This window comes from Elephantulus edwardii, unplaced genomic scaffold, assembly GCF_000299155.1.
Source record: "Elephantulus edwardii isolate Elephantulus edwardi_28Jun2011 unplaced genomic scaffold, EleEdw1.0 scaffold00326, whole genome shotgun sequence".
Taxonomy (NCBI): Eukaryota; Metazoa; Chordata; class Mammalia; order Macroscelidea; family Macroscelididae; genus Elephantulus; species Elephantulus edwardii.
This window is the reverse complement of record NW_006400076.1, coordinates 1,547,657-1,570,280: the sequence shown is the minus strand read 5'-3', so window position 1 is coordinate 1,570,280 and position 22,624 is coordinate 1,547,657. Positions and strand designations below refer to the sequence as shown.

The 22,624-nt window shown below is 37.5% G+C and overlaps 1 protein-coding gene and 1 pseudogene across 1 annotated transcript in view; both read right to left on the bottom strand.

The window, feature by feature from the left end:
- Positions 1-11,026: 11,026 nt before the first annotated feature.
- Positions 11,027-22,624, bottom strand: part of POLK (polymerase (DNA directed) kappa) — an 80,708-nt gene continuing 69,110 nt past the window's right edge. The window contains exons 9-13 of the mRNA XM_006901440.1: positions 14,493-14,589; positions 13,525-13,696; positions 12,101-13,012; positions 11,291-11,333; positions 11,027-11,111 (exon numbers count right to left, since the gene is read on the bottom strand). Of these exons, the coding sequence (XP_006901502.1) occupies positions 11,027-11,111; positions 11,291-11,333; positions 12,101-13,012; positions 13,525-13,696; positions 14,493-14,589 (1,309 nt within the window). The remainder of the gene's footprint in view (positions 11,112-11,290; positions 11,334-12,100; positions 13,013-13,524; positions 13,697-14,492; positions 14,590-22,624) is intronic.
- LOC102865781 lies at positions 16,244-17,092 on the bottom strand (annotated as a pseudogene).

The window sequence follows — 22,624 nt, the reverse complement described above, 5'->3', positions numbered from 1 at the left end:
GTTTTTTCCAACAATCATGATGTTGTCTATCGCTCCAATAATAAGAAATTTTTATTTCCTCATGTTGACATGTAATTGATACCGAAAACGCTAGTCTTTGTTCTTCTACAGTGAGTGCTTCAAGTCTTTTTCACTTTCTACAGAGTGTGTCATCTGCATAATGCAGACTGTTCATGAGTCTTCCTGTAATCCTGTTGCTACATTCTTCTTCATATAGTTCGGTTTCTCGAATGATTAGTTCAACATTCATATAGAATAAGTATGGAGAAAGAACAAAACATTGGTGTACACCTTTGCTGATTTTAAACTATACAGTGTTTCCTTGTTCTCTTCAGACAACAGCTTCTTGGTCTGTGTATAGGTTTTGCATGAGCACGGTTAAGTGTTCTGGGATTTCCATGCTTCTCAATATTATCTCTAATCTATTATAATCTACGAACCATATATTTTTTTCATAGTCAGTGAAACAGAGATAAACATCTTCCTGGTATTCTCTGCTTTCTGACATCAACAATGCTATTCCTGGTGCCATGGCCTCTTATGAATACAGCTAGATTTCCTGGCAGTTCCCTATCTATGTATTGTTCCAGCTAACTTTGAACAATCTTCAGCAAGATTTTACATGCATGTGATATTAATGATATTCTTTGATAATGTTCATATTCTGTTGGACCACCTTTTTTGGGTAAGAATAAGTTCTAAAATATACCACAGGTGATACGTTTACTATCTCAAACAGCAAATTAAATCTCAAAATATGGACTGGTCTCAAGCACTGCACCTCTGTATCATTCTTGATCCCCCAGAAATTCCTGTTTCAACATTAGCAAGCTTTCATTCTCTTCCTACAACGCCATCTTCACTCCTTGATTTTTTGTGGCCTATTGTATTATTAAAGTCTCAGCTTTCATAGAGACATAGTCTCTGATAACCCCAGAGCAGTCTCCTGTACCTTACTTTTCATTTTAATAAGCTATTAGCTTTTCCTCTTTCTAGAACTTGTCACTGGAATGATAGTCTCTTTTCGTTTATTTACTGTCTTCCGCTGTTGAAATGACCGTTTATTTTTGTTCTTCACTACAACTCCAGAACCTAGAACAGTACATGGTGTTGTTAGCTGTCAGAGATTTGCTCTGACTAGTGGCAACATTATGTGTAACAGAGAAAAGTGTTGCCTGGCCTTATGACATATTTGTGGTTTCTGTATGCTTGTGTTCATTGAGGTAGCCACTGTGTTCGCTGATCTCCCTGAAGGTTTTCATTATTTTTATGGACTCAACTTTACCAGCCATGATGTCCTTTTCTAGGGATCTCACTCCCCATTCTTGCCTGTTTGCCTGAATTAAAGTTGAGCGGTTCCACAATGTTCACTTTTGCTTCTATCAGTCATGAGGGAAAATACCAACACGCAACAAGAGTGCTCATTAGAGGCAAGCTTGGTGAAACTTCCTTTCACATACCTTGAGCATGTTGTTTGGAGAAGCCAGTCCTTGGAGAAAGACATCATGCTTGGAAAGGTGGAGGGTTGGTGTAGGAGAGAAAGATTCCCAGAGAAATGGATTGACATGGTGACTGTGTAAATGGATTTAAGTGTATCAGAGATATGGCACAGAATAGAGTAAGGTTCAGTTCTGTTGTTCGTAGGTCACTATGCGTCAACTTGATGGCATCTAACAATAGCAACATACACAGGAGGCGGGAGGTCTGGTGGTGTATTTCATTGAGAGTTGCACTGCTTACCTAAAGGTGGCAGGTTCTGATACACCAGCAGCTCCAAGGGGAAAAGATGAATCCTCTCCTTCCATGCGATTTAGTCTCAAAAATCCACTGGATTTTCAATTATGAGTTGACTCGGACTCAGCAGCAATGACTATGAGTTTATATAGAAGAACTCCCAGGATATAGCATGTAACCCATAGGGTTGCTAACCAGAAGTCTGGAAGTTTGTTTTCAAATAAGGATCTCTTCTCATAATCATTTACACCTTCAAAAATGCATTGGAGGTTCACCATTAGTCAGAATTAATTCCATGGCAATGAGTATGGTGGTATATATAGAGAAAAATGTGGCATTAGATTTGGAGGAAGACTCAACAACCTGGATTATGTAGATGGTACTAACTTGGAGGCAAGGATTCTGAAGCTTTGTCTGACATACTTTGGACATGCTGCAAGGAGGACATGGAGAGGGACATCATGCTTGGGAGGGTGGAGGGACAGCGCAAGAGAGGAAGACCCTCAATGAGATGGATTGATTCAGTGACTGGGGTAATGGGGATAGGTGTGTTGGAGACAGTGAGATTGGCACAGGATAGAGCAGGGTTTAGGGCTATTGCACATAGATATGGTCGCTATGAGTAACAGGCAACTCGATGGCACATAACAATTAACTTACTTGCTGAAAGCAGATTTCAAATGCTTGCTGTAGAAAATTAAAGACTAAAAGCCTTCAATATGAATTACATCTTAATATCAAGAAAACAAAAAATCCTCACCACTGGACCAATAGGCAACATCATAACTGATGGAGAGAAGACTGAAGTTGGGAATTATTTCATCTTGCTTGGATCCACAACAACTCTCTTGCATCAGCAGTCAAAAAATGAAAAGTTAGGAGAAATTTGCTGTCAAGGACCATTCCAAGGTTTTAAGGACCAATGACTTCAGTTTAAAGACTAAATTGCATCTAATTCAACTGCTTGCTATGCATCTGAAAGGTGGACAATTAATAAGGATAGTAGAAGAATTCATGCCCCTGAGTTGTGGTATTGGAAAGGAGTCCTTCTGATAATTCCATGAACTCGAAGAAGAGCAAAAAATGTTTTGGAGAAAGTGCAACTAAGTGCTCTTGGAGGCAAAAACGGGGAAAATTTATCTCACTTATTTGGGCAAGCTATGAGTACTTGAAAAGCAACATCATGATTAGACAGGTGGCACATCAGCAAAGGAGAGGAAGACCCTTAATGAGATAAACTGATAAAGTGACTGTGACAATGGTCTCAAGTATATCAGAGATAATGAGGATGGCCCAGGATAGGGCAAGGCGCAGATCCATTATTCATAGTCATTGTTTCTGTAGACTCAATGACACTTAACAATAACATATATAAACATATGGCTGTCTATATTTCTACATCTTTAAAGATAATATTAATGTATATATTTTAGTCAAAGAATGATATTTATGAAGTCATTGTTTATGGTTAATCTGTAGAAAAATACGCAAGATGCTTTAAAGCAGCAAAAGAAACAGAAAGCTGGGAAAGTGAAAGGTCAAAATAAAAGAAACTAAGAACTTTAGAAAGTAATAAAGAGAAATTAATGTTTTTAAAAAGCACAACAAGAAATTACAAAGTAATAAAATGTTTTTAAGAAGCTATTTTGAGAGTAGATCATACTCTGTGATAGCTGTGGATTTGGCAGGTGTAGAAATGTATTTTGTTTATGCACACACACAAATATATTGAAAAGAGTTCAAAATGTTAATTAACTTTAGAGACTGAAGCTAGAAGGAAAGCATTAATATTATTTTGTCTCTGAATTATCTTCCATCTCTCTGAGCTTTCTCTAGACAATAGTGGGTATAAAACAAGATTGTCCTAAGTTGCTTCATCCTGTAAAAGGAAAAGTTTGTTATGGTTTACTTCATAATGAATGCAATTATTTTTTCTACATTCACCTTAATATTTGAACTTTCTTGAACAACTGCTCATCCAATTATGCATTATAAAGCTAAAGTAATTATCACTTTCTTAGAAAACAAAAGAAGTTTTTGCTTCAGGGAATAAGACATTCTTTTTTATTAAATTGGTTTGCTTACAAAGTATGCATACATTGTATATCACACTATTCTTCATTCACTTTGAGCGTCATACAATCATTCTCATGCATTATGTTTTATCAACTAATCACCATTGGACCTTGCCCATCATTATACTGTCTTTTCACCCAGATCCTTTCCATTTCTTTCCCCTCTTTCCTCCACCCACAGAAACTGTGCAACTCTGTGGTCTTGCGCGCCTACCTGTCCTCAACCCCACCCCTTGAATTCCCATAAATGTTTTACTACTCTCCTTATATTTTCACAGTATTGGTATTATGCAGTATTTGTCCTTTTGAGACTACTTAGTTCACTCAGCATAATGCTCTCCAAACTCTTCCAAATTAACAGTATTTTTTTAAATTATTGCTCCTCAGTGTTGTATAGTATTCCATTCTGTGAATGTACCACATTTTTCCCCAGTTGGCTGTAGTTCGATATCTGGGCTGTTTCCATGTTCTCAATGCAATCCCAATACAAATACCAAATTAATTTTTCAAGGATATTGAAAGGGAAATTGTCAAGTTTATTTGGAGAGGAAAGAGATCTCAAATAAACAAACCACTTCTGAAAAACAAAAATGAAGTGGGAGGCATAGCACTCTCTGACCTCAAACCTACTACACAGTGGTAGTAACTGAAACAGCATGGTACTGATACTATGACAGGCACATAGACCAATGGAACAGAATCGTGAACCCCAAAATGAACCCAGGCATCTATGGTCAACTGATATTCATGGGGAAACAACAACCTCTTCAGCAAATGATGCTGGCAAAACTGGACTGCTATCTATAGAAAGCTGAAACAGGATCCACATCTCACACCATACACAAAAATCAACTCAAGGTTGATCAGAGACCTGGGAGTAAAGCCCAAAACCTTAAAGTTCATTACCTCTTTTTAAAATTCACAGAAATCCTGCTAAGATTTCAAATGTATCACTGCTTTTCAAAATCATACATTAATTAAGAAAAAAAAAAAACCCAAACAGCACAAGGCTCTAGTATGATTTTTAAAAACATGTTTTTTGCTGTTGGCTAATAATTATATTTTGTGCTTTCTTCCAAACAGTTCTAAGTCTAAACATGCTGAAAGGATTCAGCAATATTTATTAAGCAAGTTAGTATCCAATAAAGGGAAAGAAATAGAATTCCTTCTTTCTGAAATGCCTGCAGAGTCCGCCTGAGTAAGATCAAACCAAAGCTGCCAGCAACTGATTCAAACTCACAGGTACCTTATGAGATGTCCTGTAGGGTTTCTGAGAGTATAGGGGGTTTTTTTTTCTGTTTTTTTTTTCTTGGTTTTTTTTATTATTTTTATTTTTTTTTAAATTTAGGTGAGAGTATAGTTTTAAGGAAGCAGACTGCAGCTGGCAGGTTTGAACTGCTGAATTTTAATAATAGCTAAGTGTTTTACCATGTGTCACTAGAGTGCCTAACTAGATCACAGCCACCTATATAAACTACCCAGAAACAAACAAAATGATAGTACATACCACTCATTGGACATAGATTATTTATTCATGTCATATGCAGATGATTGCTAATACCTACAATGTGCCAGGGAGCTCTGGTGACCTAGTGGTAAGGCACTGTACTGTCAACTCAAAGGTACTTGGTTCCAATCCACCAGCTGCTCTTCTCCGCTGAAGAAAGATGAGCACTCTCCTTCAGTGCAATTTATAGCCTCTGAAAACTGCTTGGGAGTCAGCTCCACGGCACACACACCTACAATATGCCAGGATGTGCACTTCATGCTTAGAATGGAGATAAACAAAAGACAGCTCTGGGTTTCTAAAAGCCTGGAATATATCACATTGAAGCAAAACAGCAACAACAATATAGCAAGGCCTGTTTCAGGGTTCTCCTAGAGAAACAGAGGCACAAAGGTGGGGAAACCATTTTTCCACAGATGAGGAACCTTTTCCCAAATGTGATCATTAAATCAAGTTGAAACACAAGTGTTGTGTATAGTAGGAGAGGGAACAATTGAGTACAGATATCATAGGGAGAAATAGATTGAGTGATTTAGGAAACTGGTTGTGATGCAACACAACTTCACTGATTTTGAAAGGCATTTACTAGGTCTTTCTTCCTCATATTAATCTGGAAGTTCCACTGAGAACATGGGTGATTCTGTTGCAACTTGAAATATCAATGTCATAACTTCCATGATCATATCAACAGGAAAGCCACCGCAGTATGGCAAGCTGGAAGACAAGTTGAAGTAGTAGTAAAGACTACACATGAATATGAAGAAAGTTAAAGTCCTCACAACTGGATTGACAAACGACATCATGATAAATGAAGAAAAAAAACAGAAGTTGTCAACAATCAGTGACCATGGAAGGAAAAGTCAAGAAATCAAACAATGTGCTACCTTGGCCAAATTTGCTACAAAAGACCTCATGACGTTTTAAAAAAAATGTTTTCTTGCTGGTCCGAGTGCAGTGGAGGCCGCAACTAATTGATCACAGCCAGTTACAGATTTCTAAAAAATGTTTTCTTGATTTGCATATACATTCATATACATCGTGTTTTGTACATATGCTTTGTGTGTTTTATATAATCATCCTGATACACTATATTTTATATTATTACTCTATGCCTATTTCACCTTGTCTTTTTTATTTAAGTCCCCATCTCTTAAAGTTTAAAAAGGCAAAAATGTCACCGCCATAACTAAGGAACATCAGATTCAGGTAGGTGGTGGTCTTTTCAACTGTCTCAGATGCATGCAAAAGTTGTTGCTGTTGTTAAGTGCAGTCAAGTCGTAGGCGAATCATAGCGACCCTATGAACGAAAGTCCTCAACACTTGGGTGACATTCATCCTTTCTCCAGGATCATAGGATTTCCAGAGGCAAGTTATTATGGAAGTGGATGCCACTCCTGCATGCAAAAGTTGCATGGTGAAAAACTGATGCATTAGAACTGCAGTGTTGGCAAAGAATATTGGAAATACTGTGAAATAACAAAAGAAAAAAATGAATCTGTTTTAGAAGAAATACAATGAAATTATTCTTTGATGATGAGACTTTGATACACTTCTTTTGAGTATGAGATTTGAAACTATCAATCACTAAAAAACAAGACAACTGGGGGAGAGGGCCAATAAAACAAAGTCATCCTTCCATGAGACAGACTGACACAGCAGAACAACAATGAACCCCAACAAGCACGAAAATGGCAGAGGACCAAACAATATTTCACTTTGGTTGCTATGAGTCAATACTCACTTGATGGCAAGTAATAATATTCAGGAAAGTACAAGCTATGAAGGGTTGCCTGGTGGCCTTGAATGTTAAGTCAGTGTTAGGAATGCATCTCAGTGTAGGATCTAGCTTGTACCACCCTCCAGGAGTTGACTGTTCAATTTCCAGGTATTTTGTGACCTGGTTGACGTCATGGCTTAAAATAAATCACAGTGGGAATACTTAAACCACAGAAATCATCAACTGCTAAACATCAGCTCCCTTAGTTCCCCACTGATTCGGGAGAGAGCCGAGAGCTTTTGAAGTTCTGTATTTTTAACCTAAGAGTGATATTATGAAAGCATTCCTTCTGGCCAATCTGTGAAAAATGCACAAGTGGTTTACAGCAGGGAAAGAAACAGAAAGCTGAGAAATGAAGTTGGGAGGTCAGAGTTTAGGTAACTGATGCGGCTGAGTAAAAGGAATGCAGTGAAATGGATGCTTTCAAGAAGCCATACAAGAGTATAGATGGACTTGATAGAGATGGGATTGGCAGAGGTAGTGGGAATGAATGAAGAGATAAGGGAAAACAAATAAGATATTACTTTTAAATGAGGATACTGAAATCATTTTTTAAGGGTATCTATATTGTAAGTTGATCTTACAGTAATAAATTTTGCTGAACACCTTTATTAAATACAGACTTCTAGGGGTTTTTTTTTGTTGTTGTTTTGTTTGTTTTCACATAGACAAGCACATCTTTGGAAGATAAGGTTATTTTTCCTCTTTGATTCCAGCTTTTATTCATTTTCTTTATTTATTGAACTCGTTAGAGTATCCAGAAAAATAATTAAAGGCGCTCTTGGTGCAGAGTGTCAAGGACTGTAGTCTGCAATATGGACTGAATCTCATTATCAAGGAAACAAAGATTCTAACCACTGGGCCAACTGGCAGCATCATGACAGATGGAGAAGAGATTGAGATAACAATTTCAGCTTCTTTGTTTCACAATCAACACTCTTGGCACAAGCAGTCAGGAAATTAAAAGACGAATTGCATTAGGAAAATCTACTACTGTCAAGGACCTCTTCAGAGTACTAAAGAGCAACAATGTCAGTCTAGAGACTAAGGTGTACGTGATCCAGGCCATGGTTTTCTCAATTACCTGCTATGTATCAGGTTGCAGGACAGTGACCAAAGAAAACAGAAGAAACACTTAGGCCTTTAAGTTGTGGTGCCAGAGAAGAGTACTGAACATACACTGGACTGTTGGGAGAACTAATAAGTCTGTTATGGAGAGGATGAAGACAAGCTCCTCCTTGGAGGCAAGGATTTTAAGGCTCCATCTCACATACTTTGGGTATGTTGCCAGGAAGAATAAATCCTTGGAAAAGGACATCAAGCTTCAAAGGGTAGAAGGACAGACAGTGCAGTAAAGAAAGGCCCCAGATGAGATGGAGTGACACAGTAACTGATGAAATGAGGGTAGGTGTGTCAGAGACAGAAAGATTGGCCCAGGATAGAGCAGGGTTCAGAGCTATTCCACATAGGGTTGCTATGAGTTGTGGTCAACTCAGTGGCACATTACAAAAACAAGCTCTGTTATTACTTAGGACAAAAAGAATTCAATACGGTGCTATCTACTTTTTAATACATTAAATCAGTTATTTCATGAAATTTCATTTTATACATCTTGGCTGAAAGCAGGGAATACCGGAGGAATGTCTAAGAAAGCAGGGAATACCAGAGGAATGTCTATCTGTGTTTCACTGACTATGCAAAGGCATTTGACTGTGTAGATCATAACAAACTGTGGCTGACTCTGAGAAGAATGGGAATCCCAGAACACTTGATCGTTCTAATGCGAAACTTATACTTGGACCAAGAGGCAGTCGTCAGAACAGAGCAAGGGAACACTGCATGGTTCAAAATTGGGAAGGGCGTACACCAGGGATGCATCCTATCTCCATACCTTTTCAACCTATATGCAGAACAGATTATCCAGGAGGCTGGGCTCTATGAGGAGAAATGTGGGGTCAAGATTGGTGGACAATTTATCAACAATCTGCGTTATGCGGATGACACAACCCTGCATGCTGAAACTGAAGAAGACCTGAAGCACCTGCTGCAGAGTGTCAAGGACTGCAGCCTACAATATGGATTGAGGCTCAATGTCAAGAAGACAAAGATTCTCACCACTGGACAACTGGCAGCATCAGGATGGATGGTGAAGAGATTGAGATTGTACACAGCTTTAGCTTGCTTGGCTCCACAGTCAACAGTCTTGGCACCAGCAGCCACGAAATTAAAAGACGCATTGCCATGGGAAAGTCTGCTGTTAGGGACCTCTCCAAAGTACTGAAGAGCAATGGTGTCTCTTTGGAGATTAAGGTGCGTCTGATACAGGCCATGGTCTTCACAATCACTTGTTATGCATCAGAGAGTTGGACAATGACCAAGGAGGATAGAAGGAGAATTGATTCCTTTGAGCTGTGGTGCTGGAGAAGAGTATTGAGAATACCATGGACTGCTAGGAAAACAAACAGATTTGTCCTGGAAATGGTTAAACCGGGTGGCTCCTTGGAGGCAAGGATTCTGAGGCTCCATCTAACATACTTTGGACATGTTGTGAGGAGAGACAGGTCCTTGGAGAAGGACATCATGCTTGGGAGGGTGGAGGGACAGCGCAGGAGAGGAAGGCCCTCTATGAGGTGGATTGATTCAGTGACTGGGATAATTGGGATGGGAGTGTCAGAGACAGTGCGATTGGCACAGGACAGAGCGGAGTTTAGGGCTCTTGTACATAGGGTCGCTATGAGTCGCAAGTGACTCGACGGCACATAACAACAACAACAACAACACTAATTATATTGCAAATCAACAATCAAGAAATAGAATTCTACAACTTTTTTTACTCATCATAGTACATAATAATAATAATAATAATATAATAACAGTATCTAAAAATAAGCTAAGTCCAAGTTAATTTACCACTTTGGTCAAAGATTTTGCAGTATCCAAATATCAGCTATCCTTAATATCTCATAATATTAGTTAGAAAATAAACAAAAATATATGAAAAGAAGGAAAAGATACATATAAAAGAACAAAGCTTCAGTTTCTAAAACAACAGAAACTGGTTTTAATCTTCATGTTCCAATTAAATCATTACTGTGTAAGTAAGAACCTTTCCTAATAGTTCATAAGTATTTAAAATTGTTAAACTGTCTTCCTTCATAAATATTAATAAAAATGTGATAAAAATGTAGCTAAGTGTGATGTTCTCATATATTAATCTTTTGAATTGTACATTTTTATTTTCTTTAGGAAAGTACAAACATGACTGCCAAGAAATGAAATACCGCCATTTAAAAGTCCTACATGAGCAAACAACTTCCTTGACTCTTTAGCTAAACACTGTTTAAAGTGATGCAAGTGCTTATTCACAGACAAGAGAATTTTAAATAAGAATCATATTTTCAGTACAAATCTTTTTAACAAATAATATTATGATATTTTCCTGAAGGTATAAGCCCACTAATAAAAGTCCTACTAATACTCTTCATAGCACTTATGATTACTTGTAATTACAAAAGCTCCTGAGGTACCCTGAAGAAATAATCATTAAATACATTATTTTAGTACCAACAAAGCAAGTGTGTGTTAAAAATTTTTTAGGTGTTAAAAATTTCTTAAGACTACTGATATGTTTTATAGTCATTACAGGAGAGGGAGAGGATAATTTTCTGATCTTATTCTTAAGTTTCTCTTTTAAAAAAACTATCCCTAATGTTACTGATTCCCAGATGATGTGTATTAGAAGTGAAATTTCCATAGTTTTCAAAATCGGTATACAAAAGTAAATGAGTAAATTTTCTATATGCCTATGGAAGGAAAAGTCTGTTCTAGAGTGATTATTTCATTGCCATTTATAGAAAGATATACAGATTCATAATGAAGACTAAGCAGACTGATTACAAAATAACCATTTCCAATGATAAAAATATTAAATATTCATTTGAAAAATAGATCAAGGGTGTGTCTGGAATTGCTCGGCTTTATTTTCTTTGGTCTTGAAGATTTTGGTATCAGTCCTGGCCTGGAGTGAAAAACAACACACAATTAAAATGTGAGAAGAAAACGGAAAAAAGATAATTTTACAAGTCACTGATTTTTTAATGTTTCTTACTTCTTTAAAATTAGGCTTCAGAAAATGAGTTTTGCTGAGTTTTGTTAAATCAAAATAAATGAGTTGCCATTAAGTAGATTCCAATTTACCTTTTAGTTTTTGTTCCAGTCTTCTGCCCTCTGCCTGCACTACCTACAGAGGAAAGAAGAGAAATCCTATAATGAGCAGCATGAAACTATTAAAAAGCTCGAGCTATTTTAAAGGTTAAAAGTCATAATAAGACATTTTGTCAGTACTATAATTTATGCATCATTTCTTTGTAGTTTACTAGATTTACTACATTTTTTAAACAAAATTTTTCTTTTTTACTGGTTTTTTTACAAAGTTTGAATACATTGTTTTTCAAACAGGATCTTCCCCCTTTCATTTCCCATCCCTCCCTCCACCCATCACATCATCATTTACAATTCTTTCTATAATCTGGCCAAAATCAGAACTACGTTGAATTTTCTTTTAGAGAATTTCTTTTATAATTTTTATTGCTCAGCTCCTTAAAGTTCTGAGTTCAAGTCCAGCCTAAACTATGGTTTTTTCAATATTCACCATCTAGTGGCTTCAATTCATTTTAACCTGCAAGGCACTAATATTTTCTTAAACAGTAACACACACACACACACACCCCTAGTTCTGCCATTTCAATTCTAACCGATAGTAACCTTCCACCGGGTTTCTGAAGCCACAAACTGTTCTAGAAGACTGCCAATCTTTCTTGCTTAACGTAGCTGGTGAATTTGAACTACTAACCTATTCATTAGCAGCTTGATGCTAGGCATTATGTCACTAGGGCTCTTCAACATACACAAATGATCTCTTTAATGGTTTGTGACTCAGTTTTTTTTACAAAATATCATTAACTAGAGTAATACACATTCCTAGAAAATCTATGACTGCAAACTCACCAGTACTACTTGAACTCTCTTTGGGTTGGTTAACAGGATCAATTTCGTCCTTCCTCAGTTCCTTAATAAGACCTTTATTTAAGCACACATCCACATGCATATTGAATACAGAAAGATCCGAAGTCTTTTGTTCTCGGTTACAAACAGGGCAAACTAGAGCTTGGTCTTTTATCTTCTCTTGTAAATAAGGCTGGAGGGATTCTTGCCTACTTAAAGCCATACCAGCTTCATTCTCCAATGAAAGAGGACAAGAAGAACTCAGATCAGTATTAAAAGACTTGCCTTCCTCTTTGTTGTACTTATCACCTAAAGCAGCTATACTTTCTTCTTTGGATAAGTTACTTACAGTCTCTACCAAATCTACACAGTCTGCTGAAGTGATTTCCATATTCTCCAGATGGGTTTCAGAACCCTGCCTCTCAGAGAGAGGAAGAGACTGAGGTACATTTTCTTTCTTGCTACCTTCTGTGGAAGAAGCATAATCATCACTGACTGAAGGTCCACCTAGACACGCATCCACATGTCTATTAAAGGCTTCCAGAGCTATGTTTTCTTGCTCCCTAAAGCAAACAGGGCAGGTAAACAGCTGACAGTTAACAGAATTCTTTGAAGTTTCCAGGTTCTCATTGTTCTTTAAAACTTGGAATGGCTGCAATGTATTTAAACTCTGCTTATTCACAGTTTCACATTTCAATGTGTCTTTGCGGTTCTGTTCCATTTCTGATCTTTTTCTATCGAAGAAACTCGTCTTGTGAGCTGTTTCCAGAGGTTTTAGAAACTGATCTTTGTCATTTTTCTCTAGTGTACATCCAGTGGCTGCCAGGGGTTGGTTTCGAGCTTGTAAGAAGCCAATGATACTTCTTTGTTGCTGTTTCCTGTCTTCTTCATTGGGAAAACTAGATATCCGCACACCTACATTAAATGAACCACAATAAATCAATCTCTAAGCCAACAAGACTAATATGTTAACTATATATAAATATATACTGTACTATACTGTTGTGACATATATATAAAAGACTGGCTAGAGAGAAATAATAGGCTAGAGAGAAATAATCACTAGGGGAAATTTTATACACTAAAGAAAGAATGATTTTCAAAACTAGCCTTTTGAGTGGAAATTTACTTTCCTTTATAAATTTAATTTTCTTCACCCTCAACTATTGAATACCTATTGATACATTTATAGATATTTTCAATAAAGTTACTTTATTCAATCTATTTCAATATGTTCTATCTTTCATATATTAAAGCACATAAACACACTTTTTATAAGAAGACTGGGGATTTTTGGTGCTTATGCATACACATTCTTTTACTCAGTTCACTTTAGAAATAGGCTTTATTTCCTTTTGACCAGGTAGTGACTGTAGATGTGGCTATAATATGAATTAAGGGCAAAAAGTAGAAAAGAAATATTATACCCATAAGTCTTAATCTCAAGGGATGTGGAAAATCAGCATCAATTTCTGTTTTAAGCAATTCCTTAGCAATGGCAAATATTTCTTCTGCAGTGGAAACAACAGATGAAACTGTAGATGCACGAGTTTTTACTTCAAAATTCACATTCTTCAGCTTAATGGTAACAGTTCTACCCTACAACAGAGAGAATATGTCTTTATACACAGCTTTTCAACTTGTGGAAAGTCACTTTACATATTAGAAAACTTATGAATATATAAAAATATAAAAGCATAATTATTTATAAAACACGATCATGAGAATGTTAAGAATGAAAATCCATAAGTAATCTGAACATGCTATTTTAACCAAAATTGTTACTCTCTCCCCAAATATCTGTAAAATATTTTTAAGCATAAAGTTAACTATCTTCCTTTTTTAAATGAAATCTTTTAGATGACTTTAAAGAATAATTTGATGTGCTTCTGTAATATACAATTATAAAATCAAGTAAGCCAGTTACTGTTGAGTTTGTTCTGACTCATGTGACAATGTGTGTGAGGATAGAATCCTGCTCCATAGGCTTTTCAGTGGCTGGTTTTTTTTTTTCAGGAAGAAGAAAGCTAAGCCTTTCTTCCGATGCGTGTCTGAGTGCACTTACAGCAGCCAACCACATTAACCATATACACTACTTACAGGAATTCATTCTCTTTCCATGTTTCCTAATGTTCATCTAACTCATTCAAATCTATCTGTAAGGTGGCATAAACTCTGGAATCATCCTGGAACCACTTGTACCTAAAATATTTCTTTATATGACTTCAAACTGGGTGTTAGATCCTGACCAGAACTGAATTTGCTCTCATTGTTGGACAACATTCTTTCTAAGATTTTTCAGTTTGTATTCATCTGAAGAAATGAGTACTCTAACTCTTGCTTCAAGGTATCATCTCATTATTATAATTTTTAGTAACATATTAAAATAAAATACCTTAAGTCCTTCTTTCTGGAGATCTTGAGCAAGTTCACCACAAAGTTCTTGACACAAGCTGTACTGTTCTTCTGCTTTACTTATCTCACTGAATGTCCTAGAAAGATAAGAATGATATTGGCACAAAAAATAAACTGTATGTCCGGATAATTCAGGAAAGGAATAGGGTGTTTAAATGCTATTTTAAGTTATAATTTCTGCAGTACACAAGAAAAGCATTAAGTTCTGTTTTCTACAATTTGGTTGTTGTTATGGGCTGTTGAGTTGCCTGCGACCCATAGTGACCCTTTGTATAGCAGCTCTGAAGCCTGCCCCCCTGTCCTGAGCCAGTCTTACTAAATCTGACACAACAAACCTCATTGTCCCAGTCACTGTATAAATCCATCTCATCTGGGATCTTTCTTCCCTGCACTGTCCCTCCACCCCTCCAAGCATGATGTCCTTCTCCAAGGATCAGTTTCTCCTGGCCACGTGCCCAAAGTATGTGAGATGGAGCTTCAAATTCCTAGCCTCCAGGGAGAAAGTTGGTTTCACCCTCTCCAAGACAGACCTATTTGTTTTCTTGGTGGTCCATAAGAACGTTCAAGATTCTTCTCCAGAACTACAATTTGAAAGCATCAATTCTTTTTCTGTCATTCTTAGTCACTGTCCAGCTCTCTGATGCATAGCAAACATTTGTGAAGATCATGGCCTTGATTAAGCACACCTTTGTGTCCAGATTGACATCATTGCTCTTCAGCACTCTGGAGAGGTCTCCAACAGCAGATTTTCCCAAGGCAATTCATTTTTTTAATTTCCTGACTGCCGGTGCCAAGACTGTTGATTGTGGAGCAGAGCAAACTATAATTGTTAACAACCTCAATCTCTTCTCCATCTACCATGGTGCTGCCAAATGGCCTAGTGGTGAAAATCTTTGTCTTCTTGATATTGAGCTTCAATCCATATTGAAGACTACAGTCCTTGTCCTTCTGCAGCAAGTTCTTCAGGTCTTCCTCAGTTTCAGCAAGCAAGGTTGTGTCATCTGCACAATATAGGTTGTTGATAAGTCTTCTTCCATTCCTGATGCCACATTCCTCCTCATAAAGCTCAGCCTCCTGAATGATCTGTTCTGCATATAGATTGAAAAGGTAGGAGACAGGATACATCCCTGACATACTCCATACTCCCTTCCTGATTTTGAATACATAATAAAATTTACATAAGTACTATAACAGAGTCATACTAAATAAAAACAAGTAGGAGCTACATAAATAATGGAAAATCATTTAGAGAAACAGATGAGCAAAGACATAACTTACGCTCTTGTTTTTCTACAATATTAAAAAAGATTATTTAATCGCTAATAGCCAATGATAATGTCCTCAGAACTAACTCGTAACATATTCAATATGTGTGCATAAAGACTTTGCCACAAGGGATTATCCTAAGAAAATATTGGTGAGAACATGATTCCAATTACTGCATACATATTTCCTGTAAGGGAAATATCTGCAAGCAGATTTATGTTAGTTCAGGGCACCTAGAGAGAGTTGTCTAATAACAACTGGAAATGTAGAGAAGTTATGATTTTTTTTATTATTAATCTAAACAACTTTTAAGAAAAAAACCAATCCAAAACAAACTTGATTTCAATTTTCTGTTATGCACCAGCTTTTAAGCTTTGGTCATACCATACCTCCTTTTCTAAATTGCTAACATCCAGGTTACCCCAAATCCCCTGAGACAAGTGTAAACTTTCACTGCTTGCTTTCTCATGACTTAGCACCTGCGGTGTTTTTCTGCAGAGGGGCCAGGATAACCCCGGCATTCCTGTCTTCACTTTCCGAGTTGTACAAGTTATGCTTTTCAATGTACTCTTGCACGAGATCTGGGACCAAGTAGCGAATGCTCTGGCCCCTTCGCAGAGCTCGCCGGATTTTCGTGGAAGAAATGTCATTGGTGATCCACTCGTCCACCAGGTGAATGTTGCTCCGGTGTTTCCACAGCACATCTGACTCGTAGATGAACTTCTGCGCGTCATTTCCGGCCCGAGTGATGCAAATGAGACCGTAGACTTCCACGATTTGGGCAATGTCCTCACTCTTCCACAAACTGGGGACGCCAAAGGACTCTAGTAAGTCTACCCCACACAGCAACTTCACCTCTGGCATACCTTTTGTTTTCAGCTCGAAGGGTTTCTTTGGACTAAATTCTTGTTTTTGTTCAGACCTCTTTCTCTTGCGTCCAGGTCTCTCCTGAGCTGGTGAGTCTTCCTGGCTGTCAGAGTAAACAGCTTCCAGTTTCTCCTGATGGTGTCTTAGCACTTTCACAGTCTCTATCCATTCCTTCTGAAGACTTTCCCACGTGTCAACTTCTAACCACTTTGAATTCCTGGTTGCCAACTCTGCCATGATAACTCGGTGGTGGGCCGGGATGAGTCCTTTCTTCTTATACGCATCACCAACAGGAGAAATGATGCCTTTGACAACTTTATACTTTCCTGTTCCATTCAAGTAGTCCTTGGCCAGCTCAAATAGCCTGAGGTGCATGTTGGTGATAGGATTAAAAGAACCACAAGCCAGGAGCACCACCTCAGTCTTCTCGGACTTTTCCATGGTGAGAATTCGAAGTTGCTGATCTAAATGGAATACTCTGACATTTCCCTTGTTATACAACTAGGGGTGACGTAGGCCCAGGTTGCAGGGACTGGAGAGCAAGGCGCAGGGATCCTGTAGACAGTCAATTTCGGCACAGCTGAATGCTGTCTTTCAGGAAATCGAATTTCCCAAGCAAGTAGAGAAGTTATGATTAACTGTTCAAACCTTGAATTTATCTACACAGTGTGTTTAAAGAAGTTGAGAGAATAAACAAACATAAAAGAAGGGACTAAATTCAGATCAGAATGCTGCACACAGACCCTGAGCAAATTATTACAGGGTGGAGTCTCCTGCTACTGTAATACATAGTCACCAGGTTCTCCCACTGGTAATCAACACTGCCACCTCCTTATTCTCATCAATTTCTCAAGAAATATTCTATACTTACATAAGCAAACAAACATTTCTCTCATCCTAATTTACATAAACATTGGGATTGTTGTTGTTAGGTGTTATTGTGTCACCTACAACTCATAGTGGCACTATAAACAATTGATCTGAACCATCCCCTGATCTGCTCGAGCCCATTGTTACAGTCAATCCATCATCTTGGGAGTTTTCATCTCTTTCTCTGACCCTCCACCTTTCTCAGTATGATGTCTTTTTCCAAGGACTGGCCCTTCCTTGACAATATGTTCATCCAATGAGTGAGAAAATTTCACCATATGAGCCTCTAAGGAGTGCCTGCTTGCATTTCCTCCAAGACAGACTTGTTAGTTCTTTTGGCAGTCCATGGGATATTCAGCACTCTTCTCCAACACCAAACTCCAAGGCATCAATTTTTTTTTGTCATCCTTATTTATTGTACAACTATCAGATGCATGGTAAGTGACTGAAAAGAAAAAGGCTTCAATCATAGTCACCCTGGTCTTTAAATTGAAGTCTTTGTTCTTTAGCACTTTGGAGAGGTTCTTGACAGCAGATTGTTCCAGTGTAACACATCTGTTTATTTCTTGACTGCTGCTACCTTAGGTGTTAACTGTAGATTCAAGTAAAATCAAATAATAGACAACTTCAATCTTTTCTCCATGTGTCACATTCTTTGGACCTGTATATAATCCATATTGAAGGTTGTAGTCATTGATCTTATGCATTAAGTGTCTCAAGTCACCTTCACTTTTAGCAAGCAAGGTTGTGTCATCTGCATAATGCAAGTTCTTGATAAGGTCACATTTGTCTTTGTATAGTTCAGCTTCTCAAATTATTTGCTCAATATCTGATAGGTATGGAGGGAGGATATGAACTTGTTGCTCACCTTTCCTAAATTTAAACTACACAGTGTTCTATTGCTCTGTTTGGAAAATAGCTTCTTGGTCTAGGTTTCTCAGAAGCACAATTAAGAGTTCTGGAATTCTCATTCTTCTCAAATATTAGTCATACTTTATTATGAGCCATATGGTAAAAAATAACTTTGCAAAACCAATAAAACACAAGTAAACACTTTCTTCTTTGTCATCCAATTCTTTTTGGTACAGTGATTCTATGTAATCCTTCCATCTTCTTTTGATGTTTTCAGGATCATTCAAGATTGTGCCCATAGCATCTTTCAGTATTGCTACTTGCGTCCTGAATTTGTTCAAGCCTTCAGCTTAAGAAATGCCAAGTGAGTTCGTCACTTTTGATTTTCTATCTCCAGCTCTTTTCACATTTTGTTATAATATTTTCCTCTGTCTTCTCGAGCTGCCCTTTGAAATCTTCTGTTCAGCTCCTTAACTTCCTGATTTCTTCCCTTTGCTTTGGCTTCCATACCTTTTCAATCAATATGTGAAATAGATCATTCAGGAGACTGAATTCTATTTCTATTGGAGAAAGACTCATCAACAACCTGACTTACAAAGATGACAAAACCTTGTTTACAGAAACTGAGGAGGGCTTGAAGCATGTGTTATAGATGACCTTCTAGTCAAGGGCTATAGTCTTTAATATGGATTGCATCTCAATATCAAGAAAACAAAGATTCTCGCCACCGGGTCTATTGGCAGCATCATGACAGATGGAAAAGAGACTGACATTGTTAACAATTTCATCTTGCTTGGATCCAAAATAGTCTTTTGGCACCAGCAGTCAGGTAATCAAAAGAAGAATTACTTTGGGAAAGTCTGCTGTCAAAGATCTCTCCAGGGTGCTAAAGAGTAATAATGTCAGTCTAGAAACTAACATGTGCCTGACCCAACCCATAATCTTCTCAATTACTTACTATGTAACTGAGTGCTGGATAATGACTAAGGATGACAGAAGAAGAATCAATGCCTTTGAGTTGTGGTGTTGGAGAAGAGTACTGGACTAGACTGTCAGAAGAAAAGACAGGTCTGTCCTACAGTGAGTGAAACCAGGCTGTTCCTTGTAGGCAAGGATTATGAAACTCTGTCTCACATACTTTGGGCTTGTGACCAAGGACCAATGCTTGGAAAAGGACATCATGCTTGGTTATTACAGTTGTGTGCTAGGTTTTGAGGCCAGGGAGTGCTATACCTCACATTTCATTTTTGTTTCTTAGAAGTATTTTGCTTATTCAGGATCTCTTATCTCTCCAAATAAACTTGACAATTTCCCTTTTGATCTACTTGAAAAATGAATTTGATATCTGTATTGGGATTGTATTGAATATGTAGATTGCTTTCGGTAGGATTGTTATTTTCACAATATCGAGTCTGCCTATCCATGAACAGGGCACATTTTTCCATTATTTTAGGTCTTTTATTGTATCTTGCAGAAATGTTGTGTAGTTTTCTTTGTACAGGTCTTTTATGTCTCTAGTTAGGTTCACTCCCAAGTATTTCAGTTTGTGGTTGGCTATTATAAATGTTATTGCTTTCTTGGTTTCCTTCTCTGAATTCTTTTTGTTACTGTAGAAGAATCCCTCTGATTTTTGGATATTGATCTTATATCCTATCACTCAACTTAACTGACCTACTAGCCCTAACAGTTTTTTTTTGTTGAGTCTTTGGGGTTTTCTATGTACACTATCACATCATCTGCACATAGCAATATTTTAACCATCTCTTTGTTGATCTGTGTGCCTTTTCCCCCCTTCTCTTACTGTTAACGCCCTAGCAAACACTTCCAGTACAATACTGAATAGAAGTGGTGACAGTGGACATTCTTGTCTGGTCCCTGTTTCCAAGGAAAATGTTTTTAGTCTTTCTCCATTGAGAATGATATTGGCTCTTGGTTTTACATATATACTTTTCACTATGTTGAGGAAATTCCCTTCTGTTCCAATTTTACTGAGTGTCGTAATCAGGAAGGCATGCTGGATTTTGTCCAATGCCTTTTCTACATCAATTGCTAAGATCATATGGTTCTTATAATTTATTTCGTGAATATGAATTACATTGATTGTTTTTCTTATGTTGAACCAGCCTTTAATACCTGTTATGAATCCCATTTGATCATGGTGATTTATTTTTTTTTATGTGCTTTTGGATTCTATTGGCTAGAATTTTGTTAAGGATTTTTTCATCTATAGTCATAATAGATATTGGTCTATAGTTTTCTTTCTTGGTAATATCTTTGCCTAGTTTTGGTAACATCATGTTTGGAAGAGTGGAGGGTCAGCACAAAAGAGGAAGACCCAGGATGAGATGGACTGACACAGTGACTGTGGCAATGGTGACAAGTGTGCCAGAGGCAGTGAGCTTGGGTCAAATAGAGCAGGGTTCAGAACCATTATTCATAGGGTCACTGTGAGTAATAACTGATGGTGTGATGACAACAACAAACATCTCTCTGGTGTTGTCTAATTTCAGCCAAAACACATCTGAAATCAGCAATGATACCTCTCATACCATAGCCTCTTCTGAATCCAGCTTGAATTTCTACCGATTCTCTATCAATATACTGTTGAAGCTATTTTTAAAATAATCTTCAGCAAGATTTTACTTATATGTGATATGTTGTTGTTATTGTTAGGTGCCCTGAAGACAAAATCACAGTGGTTCAATGAGCAATGGATCTGAACAGTGCCCTATTCTGTACCATCCTCATCATCTCTGATATACTTGAGTTGTTACAGCTACTGTGCCAATCTACCTTGTTGAGGGTCTTCCTCTCTTCCATTGACCCTCGACTTTTCCATGCATGATTTCCTTTTCCAAAGAATGGTCCAAAGCACATGAGACAAAATAACATCATCACCTCTAAGGAGCATCCTAGCTGTAGTTTCTCCAAAATATACCTATTTGTTCTTTTAGCAGTCCATAGGATATTTAGTACTCTTCTCCAATGCCATAGCACAAAGGCATAGATTCTTTTTCTGTCATCCTTACTCACTGCCTAACTTTGAGATGCACAGCAAATATCTGAAAAGACCATGGCTTGGACCAGGTGGAACTTAAGTCTTTGAAATTGTTACATCACTGTTCCTCTGCACTTTCGAGAGGGTCTTGACAGCAAATTTTCCCAACTTGATACATTTTGATTTCTTGACTGCTGATACCAAGGATGATGACTGATGTCATCTTGCTTGGTGGATCCAAGCAAAATGAAATAGTTGATTGATAACTTCAATCTTATCTCCATCTATCATCTATCATCAGCCCAGTGCTGATGGTTTTTGTTTACTTCACATTGAGATAAAATCAATATTGAAGACTTTGATCTTCTACAGCAAATGCTTCAAGTTCTCCTTACTTTCAGTAAGCAAGGCTGCGTCATCTGCATAACACAGGTTGTTGACGATTTTTCTCCTGATTTTGATGCCACACTTCTCTTTTTAAATGCTAATTTCATGATGTTTTGCTTAGCACATAGATTACAGAGGTATGGAGAAATCATACAGCCATGATGCATGACTTTCCTGATTTTAAACCATGTATAAGCACAATTAAGTGTTTTGGGACTCACATTCAATGTTAGCCATAATTTGTTATGATCTACATCAAATGCCTTGCATACTCAATAAAGCACAAAGATATTCTAGCAGTTGTTAAATGTCCATATAGAATTCACATGCTTTGAGTATATAATTCAGGTGCTTATTAAGATGACATCCTTCCCCAAACATTCAAGTGTCATCAAAATTTCATTTCCTGTCCAAATAACACTATAAAAACCACTAAAATAGATCATATGTAAGCTCTTTTCAGTTTGTTATTATCATAACAAACTGTGGCTGACTCTGAGAAGAATGGGAATTCCAGAACATTTAATCATGCTGATGCAAAACCTATACTTGGACCAAGAGGCAGTCGTTAGAACAGAGCAAGGTAACTCCGCATGGTTCAAAATTGGGAAGGGTGTATGCCAGGAATGTGTCCTATCTCCATACCTTTTCAACCTGTATGCAGAGCAGATTATCCAAGCGGCCTGGCTCTATGAGGAGAAGTGTGGCGTCAGGATTGGTGGAAGATCTATTTTTTTATATATATATAGAACAGAGAGTGTGAAAAACAGGGGGCCAACAGTTCCCATGACTGAAGGCCCCAAGCCATGCTTCTCTGAGTATTTATTTAGAATCATAAGGAAGGTAAACAAAGTAACATCATAAGGAAGTAC